The sequence below is a fragment of the Panthera onca genome, chromosome C2 (assembly GCF_046562875.1).
Source record: "Panthera onca isolate mPanOnc1 chromosome C2, mPanOnc1 haplotype 2, whole genome shotgun sequence".
Taxonomy (NCBI): domain Eukaryota; kingdom Metazoa; phylum Chordata; class Mammalia; order Carnivora; family Felidae; genus Panthera; species Panthera onca.
In genome coordinates, this window is record NC_138347.1 from 93639779 (window position 1) to 93657870 (window position 18092).

Below are 18092 nucleotides of genomic sequence, written 5' to 3' on the forward strand. Positions count from 1 at the left end.
GGATGAGGGTTAGAGGTGAAGGGGGCACTGGCCTCCCAGCCGCTGGGGGCGGGGCGAGGGGCCGGCGGACGAGACGCGGGAACTGGGAGGGGTGGGCCAGTGACTCAGCGCCTGCACCAAACCCGGCCGGCTGCTGTGGCTGTGAGTCAGCCAGGCTGGTAGGAAGTAGACGCCTCCCCTGCTCCCTGTCCCCGCGGCTTTCAGGCGACCTCATGCCCTCTCCGCAGACCTCACGCCCTCTCCGCAGCCGTTCCTCGGTGCGCAGCCACTGCGCGCCCGCCTGGGCACTGGTGTGCGCGGAGGGCCCCACCCGGTTTCTGCGCGCAGAGTTCACAGGGGAGACAGACGCAGGGCAAACCTCACTCGGAGAAAGGACAGGTGCGGCAGTGGAGATGCGTTCAAGCGGTGGGTGTCGTCGCACAGAGCGCCTGGCCTGCCCGGGAGGAAAGAGCTTTGTTCTCCGCGAGCAGGGGCCGCTGGGGTGGGTGTGGGGGTGTGGGAGGGGGACTTCACAGTGGAGGTGTCTCGAAGGATAAAAGGGACCAGTCGATCTTGAGGCCAGCAGTGCTCCTTCAAACCTAACGGAGCCTTGTCACCGCAAGCCCTGATCTTAGCAACGTTGTCTCAAACTTGTTCACCCGTTACTGTTGCAAAGAAAATCAGTAACAATAAAACTGTCTAGGGGCACCTGGCTGAAAGGGCACCTGGCTGGCCCAGTCCGTAGAGCATATGACTTGATCTCAGGGTCGTGGATTCAAGTGCCACGTTGGGCGAAGAGCTGACATTAAACACAAAACAAAAAGACCTGAAACAAAACCTGTCTAATGAAACACTGTTTTACACTTTGAACTAGGCCAGCATTTCCCAACTCTAACATGGAAAAGAACTACCTGGGGAGATTCCTAAGGCCCACCCCCAGAGACACTAATTTAATAGGGAGAGTTGACAAGAATTTGCATTCAGATGCTGCCAGTCTATGGACCACCCTTTGAAGCCTTGGACTGGACAGCTTCTATGATTATTTAATGGCGATAATAGAGATAAGAGATAAAAGAACTAGTTCTTAAAAACCTCTTAAAAACAGGTAAATTTTAAAAATCAATAATTTGCTAATCTATTGGTGAACCAAATTCCTTTTGTCTCTTCAGTTGGGAGCTATCTAAGTGGAGCCATACTTTGGCTTCCCTGGGTTTTGTCCTGGGGATAGGGTAAGGGTGGGGGAACAGATGTTCTTTAAAAGTATCATAGGGGCGCCTGGGTGGCTCAGTCGGTTAAGCGTCCGACTTCAGCTCAGGTCACAATCTCGCGGTCCCTGAGTTCGAGCCCCGCGTCGGGCTCTGGGCTGATGGCCCAGAGCCTGGAGCCTGCTTCCGGTTCTGTGTCTCCCTCTCTCTCTGCCCCTCCCCCGTTCATGCTCTGTCTCTCTCTGTCTCAAAAATAAATAAACGTTAAAAAAAAAAATAAAAATATCATAAAGACCAGATGCAAACTCATCAAATTAATACTATTTTGGTATTTTAAAATACAGGGCCAACCCTGTTCTCAGGTCCACAGGACAGTAGTCCATCCCAACTTTCCAATAAGCCTTTCTCTTCTGCACCTTTGTGTGTTCCATTATTATTCCACTGGGTGGAATGTTCTTCCCCCTTTTCTCCTGGCAAGTTATTATTTGTTCTTAAAGACACAGCCCAAATGTCTCCCACGCTGCAAACCCATTGCAGACTCCTCTGGGTGGAAATTGTTACTTCTTTCTATGTGTCTGTATCTCTGGTATTTATCACACTATTGCATTGCACTGTATATATCCACCTTATACACCATCAGCTTCTTAAAGATGGAGCCTATCTTCGTATTTCCCCTCGTCTCCCTACCAGTCTTGGTGTCTGGAACACAGTAAACATTCAAATGTTTGCTGAACAAGTAGATGAAAAATAGATCCATAGCCTTTTCCTTGTAGTAGGATATCTAACCTATAAATTCACCCCGGGAGGGCAATATAGTTATCTGCTGTATAGATCTTTTTATTTTAACTTAATATTTTAAACATTAAATACATTTGTGATTGTGGATCTTGACTGTGTGTAAGGAGTAGTAAATTTTTCCTGTTTCCTGAGTGTTAAAGTGAGAAGCTTCTCCTGGGGTAGATGTGAAACCTCCATTTTTAGGGACTCCACATTCTATCACAATGGCCTGTGCCTGCCTTCTTGAGCCTCTGGAACACATGGGCCAAGGAGGGACTGAACTACCTTAACTTGAAAATGCTGAGTGTAGAAATTCCAATTGCTATTAAAGCTTTGTACTGTTGTTAGTTTTCTTAGGTACTGTTTTCGTTGACCATGAACCAGCCTAGCAGATCTGGCAAGTATGCCTCTGGCAGAGTAGAGTTTGGGATACTTTTCCTGACCTACTTCCCTTCCCCACCCTGCTTTTAAACCTTTCACTCTTAAGTGTTCAAACCTTGTGTGATGTGAGAGGCTCTGTAGTGGCTTGGTTACTGATTTTTGTCTGAGCTCTGAGTCATAACCCTGAGAATGATGGGTCAGTCAGTTGGGCGTTTGGGTTCTAGTACTTGCTTTCTCACTTTGAGCTTTATAATCCTGGCGAAGGCTTCTAACTTCTTTCAGCCTCAAATGAGCATAAAATGAGCGTAATACCTGCTTTTCCTACTTCACAGGTCCTCGTGAGATCAAAGTGGTGAAAGTGCAAGCCGCTCTAAGCTGTAAAGCGTTGTACAAAAGAGTATTGTAATTTTTATAATTTAAATATTTCACACAGCATGCATTAATTTGTTATAATCACACTCTGCATGTGCACAAAGGAGTCTTAATTCATTATAATGATCATCCGAATCTGGCCCTTCAGACGTCTGTAGATATCTATACAAATCATTTGCCTTGTCTTTTGGATTTACATGCCATTTAAGAACCCGTTTTCAAAGGTCACATCTAATGTGCCGCTGGCTGCATTTTCCGTAAAGCAGAAGATGACCCCAGCTTCTGGGGTGTCCTTGTTACACAAAGGTGTAACACCCTTGTGAAGTCAAGCAAGGGGTGTGAGTGGGCAAGCCCTGGATTGCCATACAGCAGAAGGGAGTCTGGGAGGTTTTGTTTCCAAGTTTAATTCTTTTGTGTTGCCTTTAGTCAGCTGCTATTTGGAACACTCCAATGAAAACAAATGCCTCTTGTCCTGGCAGTCAAGGGAGGCTTTTAGCAGCATGAGTAGCCTCAGGAAGGACATTTGTTTATGACCAGCTGTACATGAGGCACTGGCAAAAAGAAATTAGATCCCCAGGACTCAGACCTTGTTCCAAGGAGTTCACAATTAGTTATTGCTGTTAGAGATAACAGAATCGTGAATGAAAAAGAACTCAAAGTAAGTTTTTAAAGTCTCCTTTCAACTGTCACAAGCATGTGTTTGGAAGGCAAAGAAGAGTGAGCTAGAAAGAGATGTCACGAGAGAAATGTGCCGGCAAGGGAGAGCTGGAAGAGGAAAGGGGAAGATGGGGGGTGTCTCTTCAGCCCAAGTGTCAAGGCCAGACTATGCGAGAGCAGCTGACCCTGAGATTAGTTTCCTTTTGTGTTTTAGGGGAGGCTAAATATTCACTCCAGATGTAAAATCTTATGGTTTTATGATATGGGTTGCAAACTACATTGACTCATGAGTGTCCTTTGGAAGTTCTGGAGGTTAAGAGTTCTGGAATCAGAGTGTCGAGTTCAAATTCAGCTCACCACTTCTTGCCTGTGTGACCTTGGGTGACTGACAGGACCCACACTTGGTCCAAGACTCCCCCACACTGAGAACAGAGACTGGCAGAGAGCAAACATCAGTACATGTGAGCTATTGTTCCCCTCGACATACCCTGAGAGAATATAGGAGGCTTTTGGAGCTAAGCAAGTGCTTTGATGATGTAGAGGTGTTTGTCTTGGGGCACCTGTGTGGCTCAGTAGGTTAAGCATCCAACTTCGGCTCAGGTCATGATCTCATGGTTCGTGGGTTTGAGCCCCTCATCGGGCTCTGTGCTGACAGCTTATCAACTCTGTGATGATTCTGTGTCTCCCTCTCTCTCTGCCCCTCCCACCTTGTGTGCTCGCTCTCTCTCTCACTCTCAGAAATAAAATAAACATTAAGAAGTTTTTTTAAAGAAATGTTTGTCTTCTGTGTCATAGTAAAAAAGAAACAAAAGGTTTTAGGAACTGGAAAGAGACAAGCCTGTCCTTTTCTGTGCTCCCCCAGACTGAATTTCCACCCTGGGAGTGTGAGAACAAAGTGAAGGTTTTAGGGCGAAAGGGCTAGGGTGTCAGATCCTGTGGTTCTAGATTACCCTGCTAATTTAGCAGCAGTGAGATTCTCCTCAGGTTTGCTTTGTAGCCTGTAATGAAATCCTTGGATATGACACTAAACCAATTTGAAATTTTGTAATAAAGTAATCTCATCAGAGTCCTACTGTTACATAATTATATTTGTGCTTCACAGGTTTGCTTAATAATTCTCTCCACTGTTTGGGTATATGGAGAGAGTACGACAGGGCCCCAAACTGAACTCTTTTGGTCCATGCCTACTCTGTGAGACAGAAGTTGTTTTTCTTTTCTTTCTTTTTTTTTTTTGTTTGTTTTTTATAAAAATAATGCTGACTAAAAGAAATGAGAGAAACTTGGGGGAAGGTCAGGCGTGGGAAGGGGTCCTTAGCCAGATGGGATTCTGTCAATTCAGGACCTCCAGAGAGAGGGGACAACAATAGGTAATGTGGATTTACTCCTCATGTGTACTTTCCTCCTCTTTTTATCTGGGCAACTGTGGCCCAGAGAACTTAGGAAGCTTGCCCAGGTCATATAGCTAATAAACAAGAGAACCAGGACTTGTCTCTATGTAAAGTCTGTGTTCTTTCTTCTCAGTCCTTTTCCCTTAACCTTTTCTGCCCTTGTTCAAAGAATTTCAAGGCAGGGATAATGCAAACTGATTCATCATAGCCTTTTCTTGTAAGGAAGCCTTGAAGATGGGATTTCTTTCTTTTTTTTTTTTTTTTTTTTTTTTTTAATATATGAAATTTATTGTCAAATTGGTTTCCATACAACACCCAGTGCTCATCCCAAAAGGTGCCCTCCTCGATACCCATCACCCACCCTCCCCTCCCTCCCACCCCCCTATCAACCCTCAGTTTGTTCTCAGGTGTTTTTTTTTTGTTTGTTTTTAATTTTTATTTTTTTTCAATATATGAAGTTTATTGTCAAATTGGTTTCCATACAACACCCAGTGCTCATCCCAAAAGGTGCCCTCCTCAATACCCATCACCCACCCTGCCCTCCCTCCCACCCCCCATCAACCCTCAATTTGTTCTCAGTTTTTAACAGTCTCTTATGCTTTGGCTCTCTCCCACTCTAACCTCTTTTTCTTTTTTCCTTCCCCTCCCCCATGGGTTTCTGTTAAGTTTCTCAGAACCTAAGAGTGAAAACATATGGTATCTGTCTTTCTCTGTATGGCTTATTTCACTTAGCATCACACTCTCCAGTTCCATCCATGTTGCTACAAAGGGCCATATTTCATTCTTTCTCATTGCCATGTAGTACTCCATTGTGTATATAAACCACAATTTCTTTATCCATTCATCAGTTGATGGACATTTAGGCTCTTTCCATAATTTGGCTATTGTTGAGAGTGCTGCTATAAACATTGGGGTACAAGTGGCCCTATGCATCAGTACTCCTGTATCCCTAGGGTAAATTCCTAGCAGTGCTATTGCTGGGTCATAGGGTAGGTCTATTTTTAATTTTTTGAGGAACCTCCACACTGTTTTCCAGAGTGGCTGCACCAATTTGCATTCCCACCAACAGTGCAAGAGGGTTCCCGTTTCTCCACATCCTCACCAGCATCTATAGTCTCCTGATTTGTTCATTTTGGCCACTCTGACTGGCATGAAGTGATATCTGAGTGTGGTTTTCATTTGCATTTCCCTGATGAGGAGCGACATTGAGCATCTTTTCATGTGCCTATTGGCCATCTGGATGTCTTCTTTAGAGAAGTGTCTATTTATGTCCTCTGCCCATTTCTTCCCTGGATTATTTGTTTTTCAGGTGTGGAGTTTGGTGAGCTCTTTATAGATTTTGGATACTAGCCCTTTGTCTGATATGTCATTTGCAAATATCTTTTCCCGTTCCGTTGGTTGCCTTTTAGTTTTGTTGATTGTTTCCCTTGCTGTGCAGAAGCTTTTTATCTTGATGAGGTCCCAATAGTTCATTTTTGCCTTTAATTCCCTTGCCTTTGGGGATGTGTCAAGTAAGAAATTGCTGCAGCTGAGGTCAGAGAGGTCTTTTCCTGCTTTCTCCTCTAGTGTTTTGATGGTTTCCTGTCTCACATTCAGGTCCTTTATCCATTTTGAATTTATTTTTGTGAATGGTGTGAGAAAGTGGTCTAGTTTCATCTTCTGCATGTTGCCGTCCAGTTCTCCCAGCACCATTTGTTACAGAACTATCTTTTTTCCATTGGATATTCTTTCCTGCTTTGTCAACGATTAGTTGGCCATACTGTTGTGGGTCTAGTTCTGGGGTTTCTATTCAATTCGATTGGTCTATGTGTCTGTTTTTGTGCCAATACCATGCTGTCTTGATGATTACAGCTTTGTAGTAGAGGCTAAAGTCTGGGATTGTGATGCCTTCTGCTTTGGTCTTCTTCAAAATTACTTTGGCTATTCGGGGCCTTTTGTGGTTCCATATGAATTTTAGGATTGCTTGTTCTAGCTTCTAGAAGAATGCTGGTGCAATTTTGATTGGGATTGCATTGAATGTGTAGATAGCTTTGGGTAGTATTGACATTTTGACAATATTTATTCTTCCAACCCATGAGCACGGAATGTTTTTCCATTTCTTTATATCTTCTTCAATTTCCTTCATAAGCTTTCTATAGTTTTCAGCATTCAGATATTTTACAAAAAGAACACCCTACTAAAGAATGAATGGGTCAACCAGGCAATTAGAGAAGAAATTTAAAAATATATGGAAACAAACGAAAATGAAAATACAACAATCTAAACACTTTGGGATGCAGCGAAGGCAGTCCTGAGAGGAAAATACATTGCAATCCAGGCCTATCTCAAGAAACAAGAGAAATCCCAAATACAAAATCTAACAGCACACCTAAAGGAAATAGAAGCAGAACAGCAAAGACACCCTGAACCCAGCAGAAGAAGAGAAATAATAAAGATCAGAGCAGAAATAAACAATATAGAATCTAAAAACAAACAAACAAACAAAACTGTAGAGCAGATCAATGAAACCAAGAGTTGGTTTTTTTGAAAAAATAAGCAAAATTGATAACCTCTAGTCAGGCTCCTCAAAAAGAAAAGGGAGATGACCCAAATAGATAAAATCATGAATGAAAATGGAATTATTACAACCAATCCCTCAGAAATACAAGCAATTATCAGGAAATACTATGAAAAATTATATGCCAACAAATTGGATGACCTGGAAGAAATGGACAAATTCCTAAACACCCACACACTTCCAAAACTCAAACAGGAGGAAATAGAAAGCTTGGACAAACCCATAACCAGTGAAGAAATTGAATCAGTTATCAAAAATCTCCCAACAAATAAGAGTCCAGGACCAGATGGCTTCCCAGGGGAGTTCTACCAGACATTTAAAGCAGAGATAATATCTATCCTTCTCAAGCTATTCCAAAAACTAGAAAGGGAAGGAAAACTTCCAGACTCATTCTATGAAGCCAGTATTACTTTGATTCTTAAACCAGACAGAGACCCAGTAAAAAAGAGAACTACAGGCCAATATCCGTGATGAATATGGATGCAAATATTCTCAATAAGATACTAGCAAATCGAATTCAACAGCATATAAAAAGAATTATTCACCATGATCAAGTGGGATTCATTCCTGGGATGCAGGGCTGGTTCAACATTTGCAAATCAATCAACGCGATACATCACATTAATAAAAGAAAAGATAAGAACCATATGATCCTATCAATCGATGCAGAAAAAGCATTTGACAAAATTCAGCATCCTTTCTTAAAACCCTCAAGAAAGTCGGGATAGAAGGAACATACTTAAACATAATAAAAGCCATTTATGAAAAGCCCACAGCTAACATCATCCTCAATGGGGAAAAACTGAGAGCTTTTTCCCTGAGATCAGGAACACGACAGGGATGTCCACTGTCACCGCTGTTGTTTAACATAGTGCTGGAAGTTCTAGCATCAGCAATCAGACAACAAAAGGAAATCAAAGGCATCAAAATTGGCAAAGATGAAGTCAAGCTTTCACTTTTTGCAGATGACATGATATTATACATGGAAAATCCGATAGACTCCACCAAAAGTCTGCTAGAACTGATACATGAATTCAGCAAAGTCGCAGGATACAAAATCAATGTACAGAAATCAGTTGCATTCTTATACACTAACAATGAAGCAACAGAAAGACAAATAAAAAAACTGATCCCATTCACAATTGCACCAAGAAGCATGAAATACCTAGGAAGATGGGGTTTCTATCAGTTAAAGAGCCCTGCTGCCTTGAAGTCCTTGTATATCACCCAGTTTAGGAACATGCAGCTGGTGATTTAGCCTGGCTCTTCCTCGCTGAGGGAGCAAGACTATATTATACGGCAGACTGAAATGCTGTGAAGGCCTGACATAAGCAAATAAAAAGAGGCAACACTGTGAGCACTTATATTCTGTTATGCCAGCTATCCTTTAAAAAACACGGTAGAGTAGATATTATGATCACTTCCAATTTTACAGTAAAGAAACTGAGGCACACGGAGGTTTGCTGACTTGTTAAGAATCACCCAACTAGTAAGTGTCAGAGCCAGGATTGAATGTTGACCAACTGACCTCATAGTCTGCACTATAAAACACTATGCTATCTTCTGGATGAGTAGGGAAGGAGAAGGGGTGAAATAGAGTGGTGGAGTGCCCTCTGTGGGATGGAGGGGGAACGGGAATTGAGGGAACCCTGATTTGTAGCTATTGCTGATTTCTGTGATGTGCATATTACCATCATGGCCAATTTCAAGCTACTGACCTGATGTCAGTTAATTATTAGTATGGTAAGAGAGACAAGATATTGAAGTTAAGGGGGGGAAGAGAGTGTCAAGGAAGAGCAAATTGTTGTTAACTGCCTACAGAGAGGCCAAGTAGGTAGGTCATTGGTGAACCCAGTAAGGCCTGTTTTTTGCCACAGAGTCAGGGCTTCGAGCCAAGCTGTAATGAATTGCCTTCAAAGAGGTTGATCTATGAAAAACCCCTGTCTTCTTTGGGGTAAAGACAGAATCAATCTCAACAGAAGTCAGCTTCCATTGAGAGATTTATCTCCGCTTCTTTCCCTGCCTACTCTAAGCTCACCTGCTACGGCCTCCCCCAAGGCCAACCCTTCCATTTCTTTGCCAGATCCTTTCTTCTTCCTCTAGGGTCTCAATTCACTTGTCATATCCGCCCCCCTCCCTTGTTCAACATTCGTCTCTCCTTATTCACAGGCTCTTTCCTTACCACCAGGCTCAAGTCTCTCACCTAAAACAAAACAAAACAGGTTTTGTTTACTCTCCCTCAGCCTGTTTATTGTCTGACTGCTTCCCTAATCTCAGCTGTGAAAGTCCTCCTCTGCCTTCACTATCTCTATTTCTTCACTCCCACTCACTTTGCAACCCATTACAGTCTGGCTCCCAGCCCCTTATCTCTGACTAAACAGTACTTACTAGGTTCGCCAATGATCCCATGACCCCACTGCCAACACCCGTGACTGATTTGGCCTTTCCACAGGCATTTAACAACTTGCTTTTTCTTGAAACTCTCTTCCCCCTTAACTTCTTCAGTCTCTTGTCTCTCTTGCCACACTAACAATGAATTCTTCCTCTTTTTCTTTTTTTTTTTTTGCAGGGGGTGGGGTGGGGTAATCTTTTAATGATTGGTTCTTTCTCTTCTGCCTCCCAGCTGTGTTAACAGATGGTGTTCCCAAGATTTCAGTCTTTATTCTATTCAGCTTTACAATTCCTGCTTTCCCTCAGCAAAACTGACTTCCCTTATGGAATTTACTGGTGGAATTTACTGTATGGCCTAAAGCCTCCCAGGAATGGTGTTCAGACAGCCCTATCCTTTCATCAGAGTTGGGTCGAAATGGAGATCCAGCCCCAGCAAGGGAGAGGGAATATGTTTATCCTTGTAATCTGGGTGGGACTAGGAAAGAAGACTTTGATGACTTTCCACCCCTGTTGGAGGAAAGTGATACTGAAAGTGTGGGTGGTGGGCAGGAGAGGGAAGTGTGGAACGCCTGCCCCACAGCCACATATATCTGCATGCCTTTTCCTGCCCTCCTCCCTGTCTCCAGCCAACTGAGCATCTATTAAAACTCACTTCAACTTAGCTGATGCTGTGTGCCCAGGCAGCCTCTTTGGACAGCCTCTGTCTCTTCTCTTCTAGGCTGGGTCACATACCTTTGTACTAAAGGTACCACATCTCTATTTTTGAAATTTCTGTATCCTATCATAATCATCTGTTGTGAACATCCCTAGGATATTACCATGTTTGCATATTTGTAGGTTGTTTGAGTTATTAATAGTTACTTCTGAGTTCTTCCTCCAGGCCTCAGCCCCTTGGATCTCTCACTATACATTTACTGCCTGCATTTTTGGACCCATCTGCCTAGATATTCTGCTGACTTTAGGGGGAATAATTCTGAAATGGAACTTATCTTTCCATCAACTCTGCCTCAGTGATCTCTTTGGTATAGTTTCCTCCTCTGTATTCTCCAGGGGCAGACCTTCATTTTTCTTTCCGGTAGACAGTTGCCAAATTCTTACAGCTGTTACCTCTGTCTCCAATCTCTTTTCTCACCAATCTATTATCTATACCACAGCTAAAATTCTTCCCAAAGTAGAGTCTCATTACAAAAAAAACATGTCCGAGGTGCCTGGCTGGCTCAGTCAGGGGAGCATATGACTCCTGATTGAGGAGTTGTGAGTTTGAGCCCCATGTTGGGTGTGGAGATTACTTTAAAATCTTTAAAAAAAAAAAAATGTGTCCAAAAATCTTTGCTGTTTCACCATTGACAACTAGGGCCTGTACTTAAGGGCATTAATTTACCCTTTCCAGCTCCCATCTTTCCAGCTGTACCTTCCGTAGGACCAGGTTACCTCCGTATCGGAATTTGCGTCTGGTAGTCCTTAGTCCTAATCTGGCCTGCAGGCATGATTTGTTTTGTATGCAAATTAAAAAAAAAAATTGAATCAATGCTTTAAAATCAGAGGATTTTTCTTAAAAGTTAAAGTCTTAGAGAAAGTTCAGAGAACTATGAAACTTTTAAGGAGAGATGGAAATTTGGGGAAAGGGAGGGAATCAGTCAAGATTTAAATTCTGAACTCAGTCCATCTTTTACCGACCTTTGCATTCTTAGAGGATGTAGCAGAGTCTTTAATACAGTAAGTGCCTAATTAATACTTGAAGTATACTTATATGACCTTCGGTAGTTTCTTGCCACAGACCTTATGTTTTCCTGTAGAACAAAAGTTCTGCATTAGTGAGTCGCATGTGATCCCTACAGAGGGCTTAAATGTGAGGCATATAATTTGCATATCAATAAAAAATCTGCATTTAAAAATACATGCAAACTTTAGCATGTTTAAAAAAAAAAAACATGACCACAAATTTTCATGCAGATATTCCATGAATTTTTTTTTTTCTCCTGTAGTACGAAATTGAACAGAATCTGCCTAGGAGAATTTAAAAGGTGTTTGCAGGATAAAATGGCCATCACTGGTAAAGTTGGGAGAACCACTGACAGAATTTAAACCTTTGAATATGGGAGATGAGGCAGGTAGTGAGTTACAATAGATGTTTTAAGTATTTAATGTGGTTGGTTCGTGTTGAAATTGAAACCCAGGCTAAGTTACTGATGCATTGGTAGTGTCAGTGTACTATAGCTTTTCCCCAGTTTCCCCTTTCCCCCTTTGACGTGAGCATACAAATAACTTTTTAGAGACAATTATTTTACATCTGCTTACCCCATAATAATTTCAGAACTTGGTCATCAGTGTGGTCCTCGTAACAAATGTACATAATAGGAAAAATGATAGTCCCAGCTTCCCTAGAGATACTGGACAGTCCTTGGGCTCACGTTTCTTCATGCAATGACCTGCTGAATCAGGGGTATAATAATAACAGTTAACCCATATAAGGCTTAGTATGTGCCAGGTGCTACTCTAGGTGTTTTTGCCTGTTTTAAGCTTCACAACAATCTTTTGAAGTAGTTGGTATTATATTTCTGTCTTTAGATGAGAAATCAAGACACAGAGAGGTTTAGTATTGGGATGCCCAAGATCCCACCGCTGGTAAGTGGAGGAACTGGGCTTTTCACTCAGGCACTCTAGGTCTGGAGTCTGTGCTGTTGACCTTGGTGCCTGCTATCCATGCCTCTTAGATTTAGCCTTTTATTTCCATGCTCCCCCACCTTCGCTTCCCTTGTTTACCTGACCTTCCCATATGTGTCTGAATTAGAGCACTTGCCCAATACTTTCACATCTTGGTTTCCGACCCTTTTCTTTGCTACCCATGCTTCCTCTTCCATTAAGCCACCGTTTAGGCTAGAAGCCTTACTGGATTTCATCCCAGGAAGAACAAACAGAAGTAATTCTTTATCTGGATCTCTCTTAGTGCTTGTATTGCTTAGCTAACATCAGCTATTCATTTACAAATCTTGGTTCTCTTCTACTTCCCCAAGCTCCAGAAAGGTTGTCTCTCCACCTTAAGCTTCCCTGCCCTTGGAATATATCTCATAATTTACATGTTGAATGAATTAACAGAGAACAACCCCATTCACAAACATAATAACTAACTTGTATATTGAGAAACGGAGTACAGTTTCTGCTTGGCTTCCTTTGATTCTTTGTTGTTCTTTTATTTGTTTTTTGAGAGAGAGAGAGCTAGAGCAAGTGAGCGAGGGAGCGAGAGCAAATGAGCTTGGGGCAGAGAGAGAGAATCCCAGGAGGGGCAGAGAGAAAGTGAGAGAGAAGCAGGGCTCACTGAAGCCGGGGCTTGAGGTCACCCGACATGGGACTGAACTCACAAACCCTGAGATCATGGCCTGGCCCAAAGTCAGATACTTAACTACTGAGCCACCAGGTACCTTTGATTCTTGCTTGTCCTTTGATCTTTGGCCATCATACCTGGGTAGGGAGCCAGTGGCCCCCCTATTTTGTTGTGTCTGGTTCCACTGAGGTGTAATGAGTAATGACCCTTCACCCCTTCTATCTCCTCAGGTAAAATTTCTCTCCTAAATCCTAGAATGGTTATGGGGGCAAGTTTTAAGATCTATAGCACTGCCCTAAAGTACTTCAAGAACTTGCCAAGAATTGGTCAATTCTTAACCTGTGGGGCTCTTAACACTTGGCCTGCTTCTTTGTGCTACTGAAACTTTCCAGCTACTTCTAAAGAGGTTTCAGAAAACTTTGTTAATTTGCAATGTTTTTGGAGATGGATCTGAATCTCACTTCACAAACGCAAGGATGCAAGAAATAAAATTTTATTTACTTATTTTATTTTATTTTAGCACCTCTCTGACCCTTTCTTATTCCTATCTGCTCATCTGTTTTTCTCCATATAAACTACCCCTTCTTGAATCAACCCTCCTGCCCCTGAGCCACCCTGACAGTATGGTGAACAATGCAAATAGTTGTTGAGAAATTCTGTTCGTGCAAGCGATCTGACACGGTAGAGCTGTTTTTGGAAAGGCATGGGCAAATTGAGTCAAGATTGCATGCATTCAGAGCATGCAGTGCATGAAGGAAACCCGAGGTGGGTTCTCTATAAAATGAGCCATCTTCTCTAATCTGTCTTGGAGAGACAATTCACATCTTTTGCAGCTTTCCTATAATTGAAGAAACTCATATATGATTTGTTTAAAGTATTGAATAGTCTTCACTCGACTTAAAAAAAATAGTCCAGAAAGTAACAGATGCAAGCCTGCCATTGGTTTGTTCATATTTCCTTAGTCCATGCTATCATGCTACTTGTCCTGCAAGAAATGGGATGGATCCTGTGTGTTCTCTATTAATTGATAACGATATTGACAAGTGTGAACTCTAGAATCTTAGTGAATGCAGTGATTCTTAGTTATGTCCTGGCAGAAGTCAGTATACCCTCAGTAAGACTGACATTTTACCACAAAACTCAAATGATGATTACCTTTATCCAATTTGCCAAATTGGATTTGGTTAGAATTAGAATTCTGTGCATGTGAGTTTTTTTAATTTAAATTAAAATATTTTTCATGTTTACTTATTTTTGACAGAGAGAGAAAGAGCGTGAGTGAATGGGGGAGGGACAGAGAGAAGCAGACACAGAATCTGAAGCAGGCTCCATGCTCTGAACTGTCAGCACAGAGCCTGATGCGGGGCTCAAACTCAAGAACTGTGAGATCACGACCTGAGCTGAAGTTGGATGCTTAACCAACTGGGCCCCTTCTGTGCATGTGAATTTATTTCCTATCACATACATTTATTTCATAGCAAGAACACTATCAGTTGTGGGGTGCCTGGGTGGCTCAGTCAGTTAAGCATCCAACTCTTGATTTCAGCTAAGGTCATGATCTCAGTTTGTGGGATCATTTGACTCCTGCAAATGACTCCTGCATAGAGCTCTACTCTGACAGCACAGGGCCTGCTTGGGATTCTTTCTCTCTCTGTGTACCTCCTCCACTCGCACATGTGTTCTCTCTCCCTCTTTCTCTTTCTCTCTCTCTCTGAAAATAAGCTTTAAAAAAACACTATCAGTTGTTTTAACTTTTCAGTAAATTGGGCAACTGATACATATAGAAGTTGAATTATTTTATTAATATTTATTTGCTCTGCTGCCTATATTGCCAGCAAACAAATATTAATGAAATTACTGAAATAGCTCTTCGTGGTTAGATTAATGGCCTCTTGTTCTTGTTTTTCATAAACATTGGTTCATGGTGTTATAATGCAGCATTTTTCAGCTCACTTCATGGCCAGGTATACATATATAATAATAATACTTTATATGGGACATTGGGGTAAAGGGCTCTCTGGAGCTTAGCTCCTCAGGGGCTGAGGGGATAAGTATTCTAGCACATGTGTACCCTCTTAGAGGCACACCAGCGTGCTGCATGCCTATTCTGGGAAGCTGTATTATGGTGCATCACAGACTTTAAATAGTCCTGATTTCTGCTAGTAACATTGTTTCTTGATCTTATGATGACATGAAATGTTTCACTAATCATCAGTGTTCTGTTTCATATTTTCCAGAAGGGCACTGTTACTCTCTAGCTGTCCTTCTTTCCTAGGTTGGAGAGTCTCGAGGAGATATAGTATCTAAATTCATGCACCAGTGTCAGGAAAGTTTCCTGCCTCTTTTTGACACTTGTTGGACACTAGTTGGACTAGTCACTCACTGCCACATGGCTTCCAGTTATCTGGCTTTGAACCGTGGCCATTAAGTCTTACTGAGAGGTTAGTTTGATAAGTCTACTCAATAGGAAGACCTTGTGTAAGAAGTGGAAAGGTTGAGGGGTGCCTGGGTGGCTCAGTCAGTTGAGTGTCTGACTCTTGATTTTGGCTCAGGTCATGATCCCACAGTCACGGGATTGAGCCCCACACCGGGTTCAGGCTGAGTGTGGAGCCTGCTTGGGATTCTCTCTCTCTCCTTCTCTCTTTGCCCCTCCCCTGCTCATGCTCTTGGTCTCTCTCAACATAAATAAACATTTTTTTAAAAGTGCAAAGAGGGGAATACACTCTGTAGGGTCTTTGCTGGATGGATGACTTGGGTCTCTTCTCTCTTTGCTCTTTCTCCAACCAAGTAACTTCCTGCAGACACTTAATGCAAAGCTCAATGCCCTCAGGTTCAAAGGACAAGTGATGGCAGACTGTATGTTCTTTGCACATTTCTGAAAAGCTCCTGGTAATGTCTGAGGCGTTCTGCTTCTCAGTGCTGGAGCCAGAGTTAACTGGCTGTTTGCCTTTCCCACACTCATTTCTTTCTTCTACTCTCAAAACAACCGACACATTTAAGTATATAAGCTACAAAACACTTTAAAGATACTTATAGTAAATATAAAACTTCTCTCTCTTTTATTTGCATTTAGATAAAGTATTCTTCCTCAATTCCTAGTGTGTTATTGGACCTGTGATTGCTGATGGAGAGGAGGAGGAAAAGGACTAAATCCTAAAATGCACAAGTCTTAGTTTTCAGTCCTAGAACTACCACTTATCCAGCCAAACGGTCATGTTTAATTTCTAAGCCGTCTTGGTAAAGTGGGACTGATGATACCTGTCCAATTTCCCTCTCAGAGCTAATCCGAAAAATCAGATCTCATGTATGAAAATACTTTGCAGGCTCTAAAAGCAAAAAGTAAATATAATTTGTTATTGTATTAAAAGTGGGCAGTGGGTCCTCAAGAGTACTGTCAGCTGCTTGTAGGAATTCAAACACCAAGAGTGGGTGAGTGTGGCCCTGGTGGTGGTGGAGTTGACTCATACCCTCCCTCTGTGTTCCCTCCCTCTCCCTGCAGAGCAACCTGATCCACTACCTGGGCCTGAGCCATCATCTGCTCGCACTGAATTTTATCATCGTTTCTTTTGGCAAGAAAAGCGCCTGGTCATCTCCTCAGGTGAAGGTGACCGATACTGACTTTGACGGTGTGGAGGTCAGAGTGTTTGAGGGCTCCCCAAAGCCAGAAGAGCCTTTGAAACGCAGCGTTGTTTACATCCATGGAGGAGGCTGGGCTTTAGCCAGTGCAAGTATGTCCTGGTCACTGTCAGGTTGTTTGGGATTGTGGTTGGCCCTGGGAGGGAGGTGTGATTGAGTTTGACTTCCTTATTGGGTAAGGGCCATTTGACTTGGTTCCCCTGGACAGTCTCAGCTACCTCTATTATCCCAGCAGGATTGTCAGTAGTGTCCCCTTTTTGCACTCAAAGGGGTCCTGGTTTTTGATGATTGATTCTATGATTACCCTACATACATAAAGGTTTTGCCCACCTGTTTACTGCTTGTTAATTCAGGCCCACTGTTTTGAAAATATTTCCTGTGACCGAAATCATAGGCTAACTCATGTGAAGGGCTGACAATAGCTTTCTCCACCAAAACAAGTTGAAGTTTCGCTGGGCTGGAATAGGAGGAAATTATCTGCAGCTCTTTTGCCAACTTGTGTTTGAAGACATTTTTCTATGAAATAGGACCAGTGTTTCTGAATACCTACATTAACTCATCCACGTTCCATCTGCTTATGAAACCAAAGATGAAACTATAAAGGGTGTACCACCATTAGAAGGAAACAATGCTGCAAAATTCAAGAATATTCTTGTTGGTGTCGGATAACTTTCATGAGCAGAACACATTCAAAATGGCAGGCAGCCAAGTGGAGCAGCCTGGTGGAAAGAATACCAAGGAGGAAGTAAGGGCCTTATCTCTGCCTGTCATTATGGAGCCACTACCGCATCGTTAGCCCAAAGCTTTTGGCATCCCCTAGGTTTAAGGCAATGACAACTTGTTCCAGTTTGTGTTTTTATATAACATTTGTTTCATGTGGCAAAGGCCAAAGAAGTATAACTTTTTCTTGTAATCCCATTTCATATTCATTATTTATTCTTTGATTTCACGGATTTGTTCAAGTTTTCAACAGATGTTTACTAAGTAGGTTTGCCCAGGACTGAGGGGTTCTCTGGGGGTACAGGACTTCCAGTAGAAAAACTCAAATAGTTATGTACAATCTTACACTTTTGGTTACCCTAATGTGTGCTAGGGGATGAGAATACAAAAAGGAGTAACAGAAATGATTGCAATCTATATAGTATTGGACACTTGCCCAGTGAGACATTCCTTGGAGACCAGGAAGTGTAAGTGCTGGAAATGGCATGGATTATGAGTTCACATGGCCTTTTCCCCATAATTTTGACTGATCACTCCTGCCAGAGGAAGAGCTCGGGCTGTGGGCTCTCTGCAGGTGGTTATGTAGTTACTAAACTTCTGGTTCTAAGACTGCCTTGGAAAATGTATAATTAAAGTAATATTTGGCTCTCTGTAGGCAAATTCATCTCTTAGTTTATTGAAAGAAGAGCTAAGGGATTCAACTTTTA

At 42.3% G+C, this 18092-nt stretch overlaps 1 protein-coding gene across 1 annotated transcript in view; it reads left to right on the top strand.

The window, feature by feature from the left end:
• Positions 1-18092, top strand: part of NCEH1 (neutral cholesterol ester hydrolase 1) — a 61824-nt gene that overhangs the window by 25093 nt on the left and 18639 nt on the right. The window contains exon 2 of the mRNA XM_078432158.2: positions 16529-16757. Within this exon, the coding sequence (XP_078288284.1) occupies positions 16529-16757 (229 nt within the window). The remainder of the gene's footprint in view (positions 1-16528; positions 16758-18092) is intronic.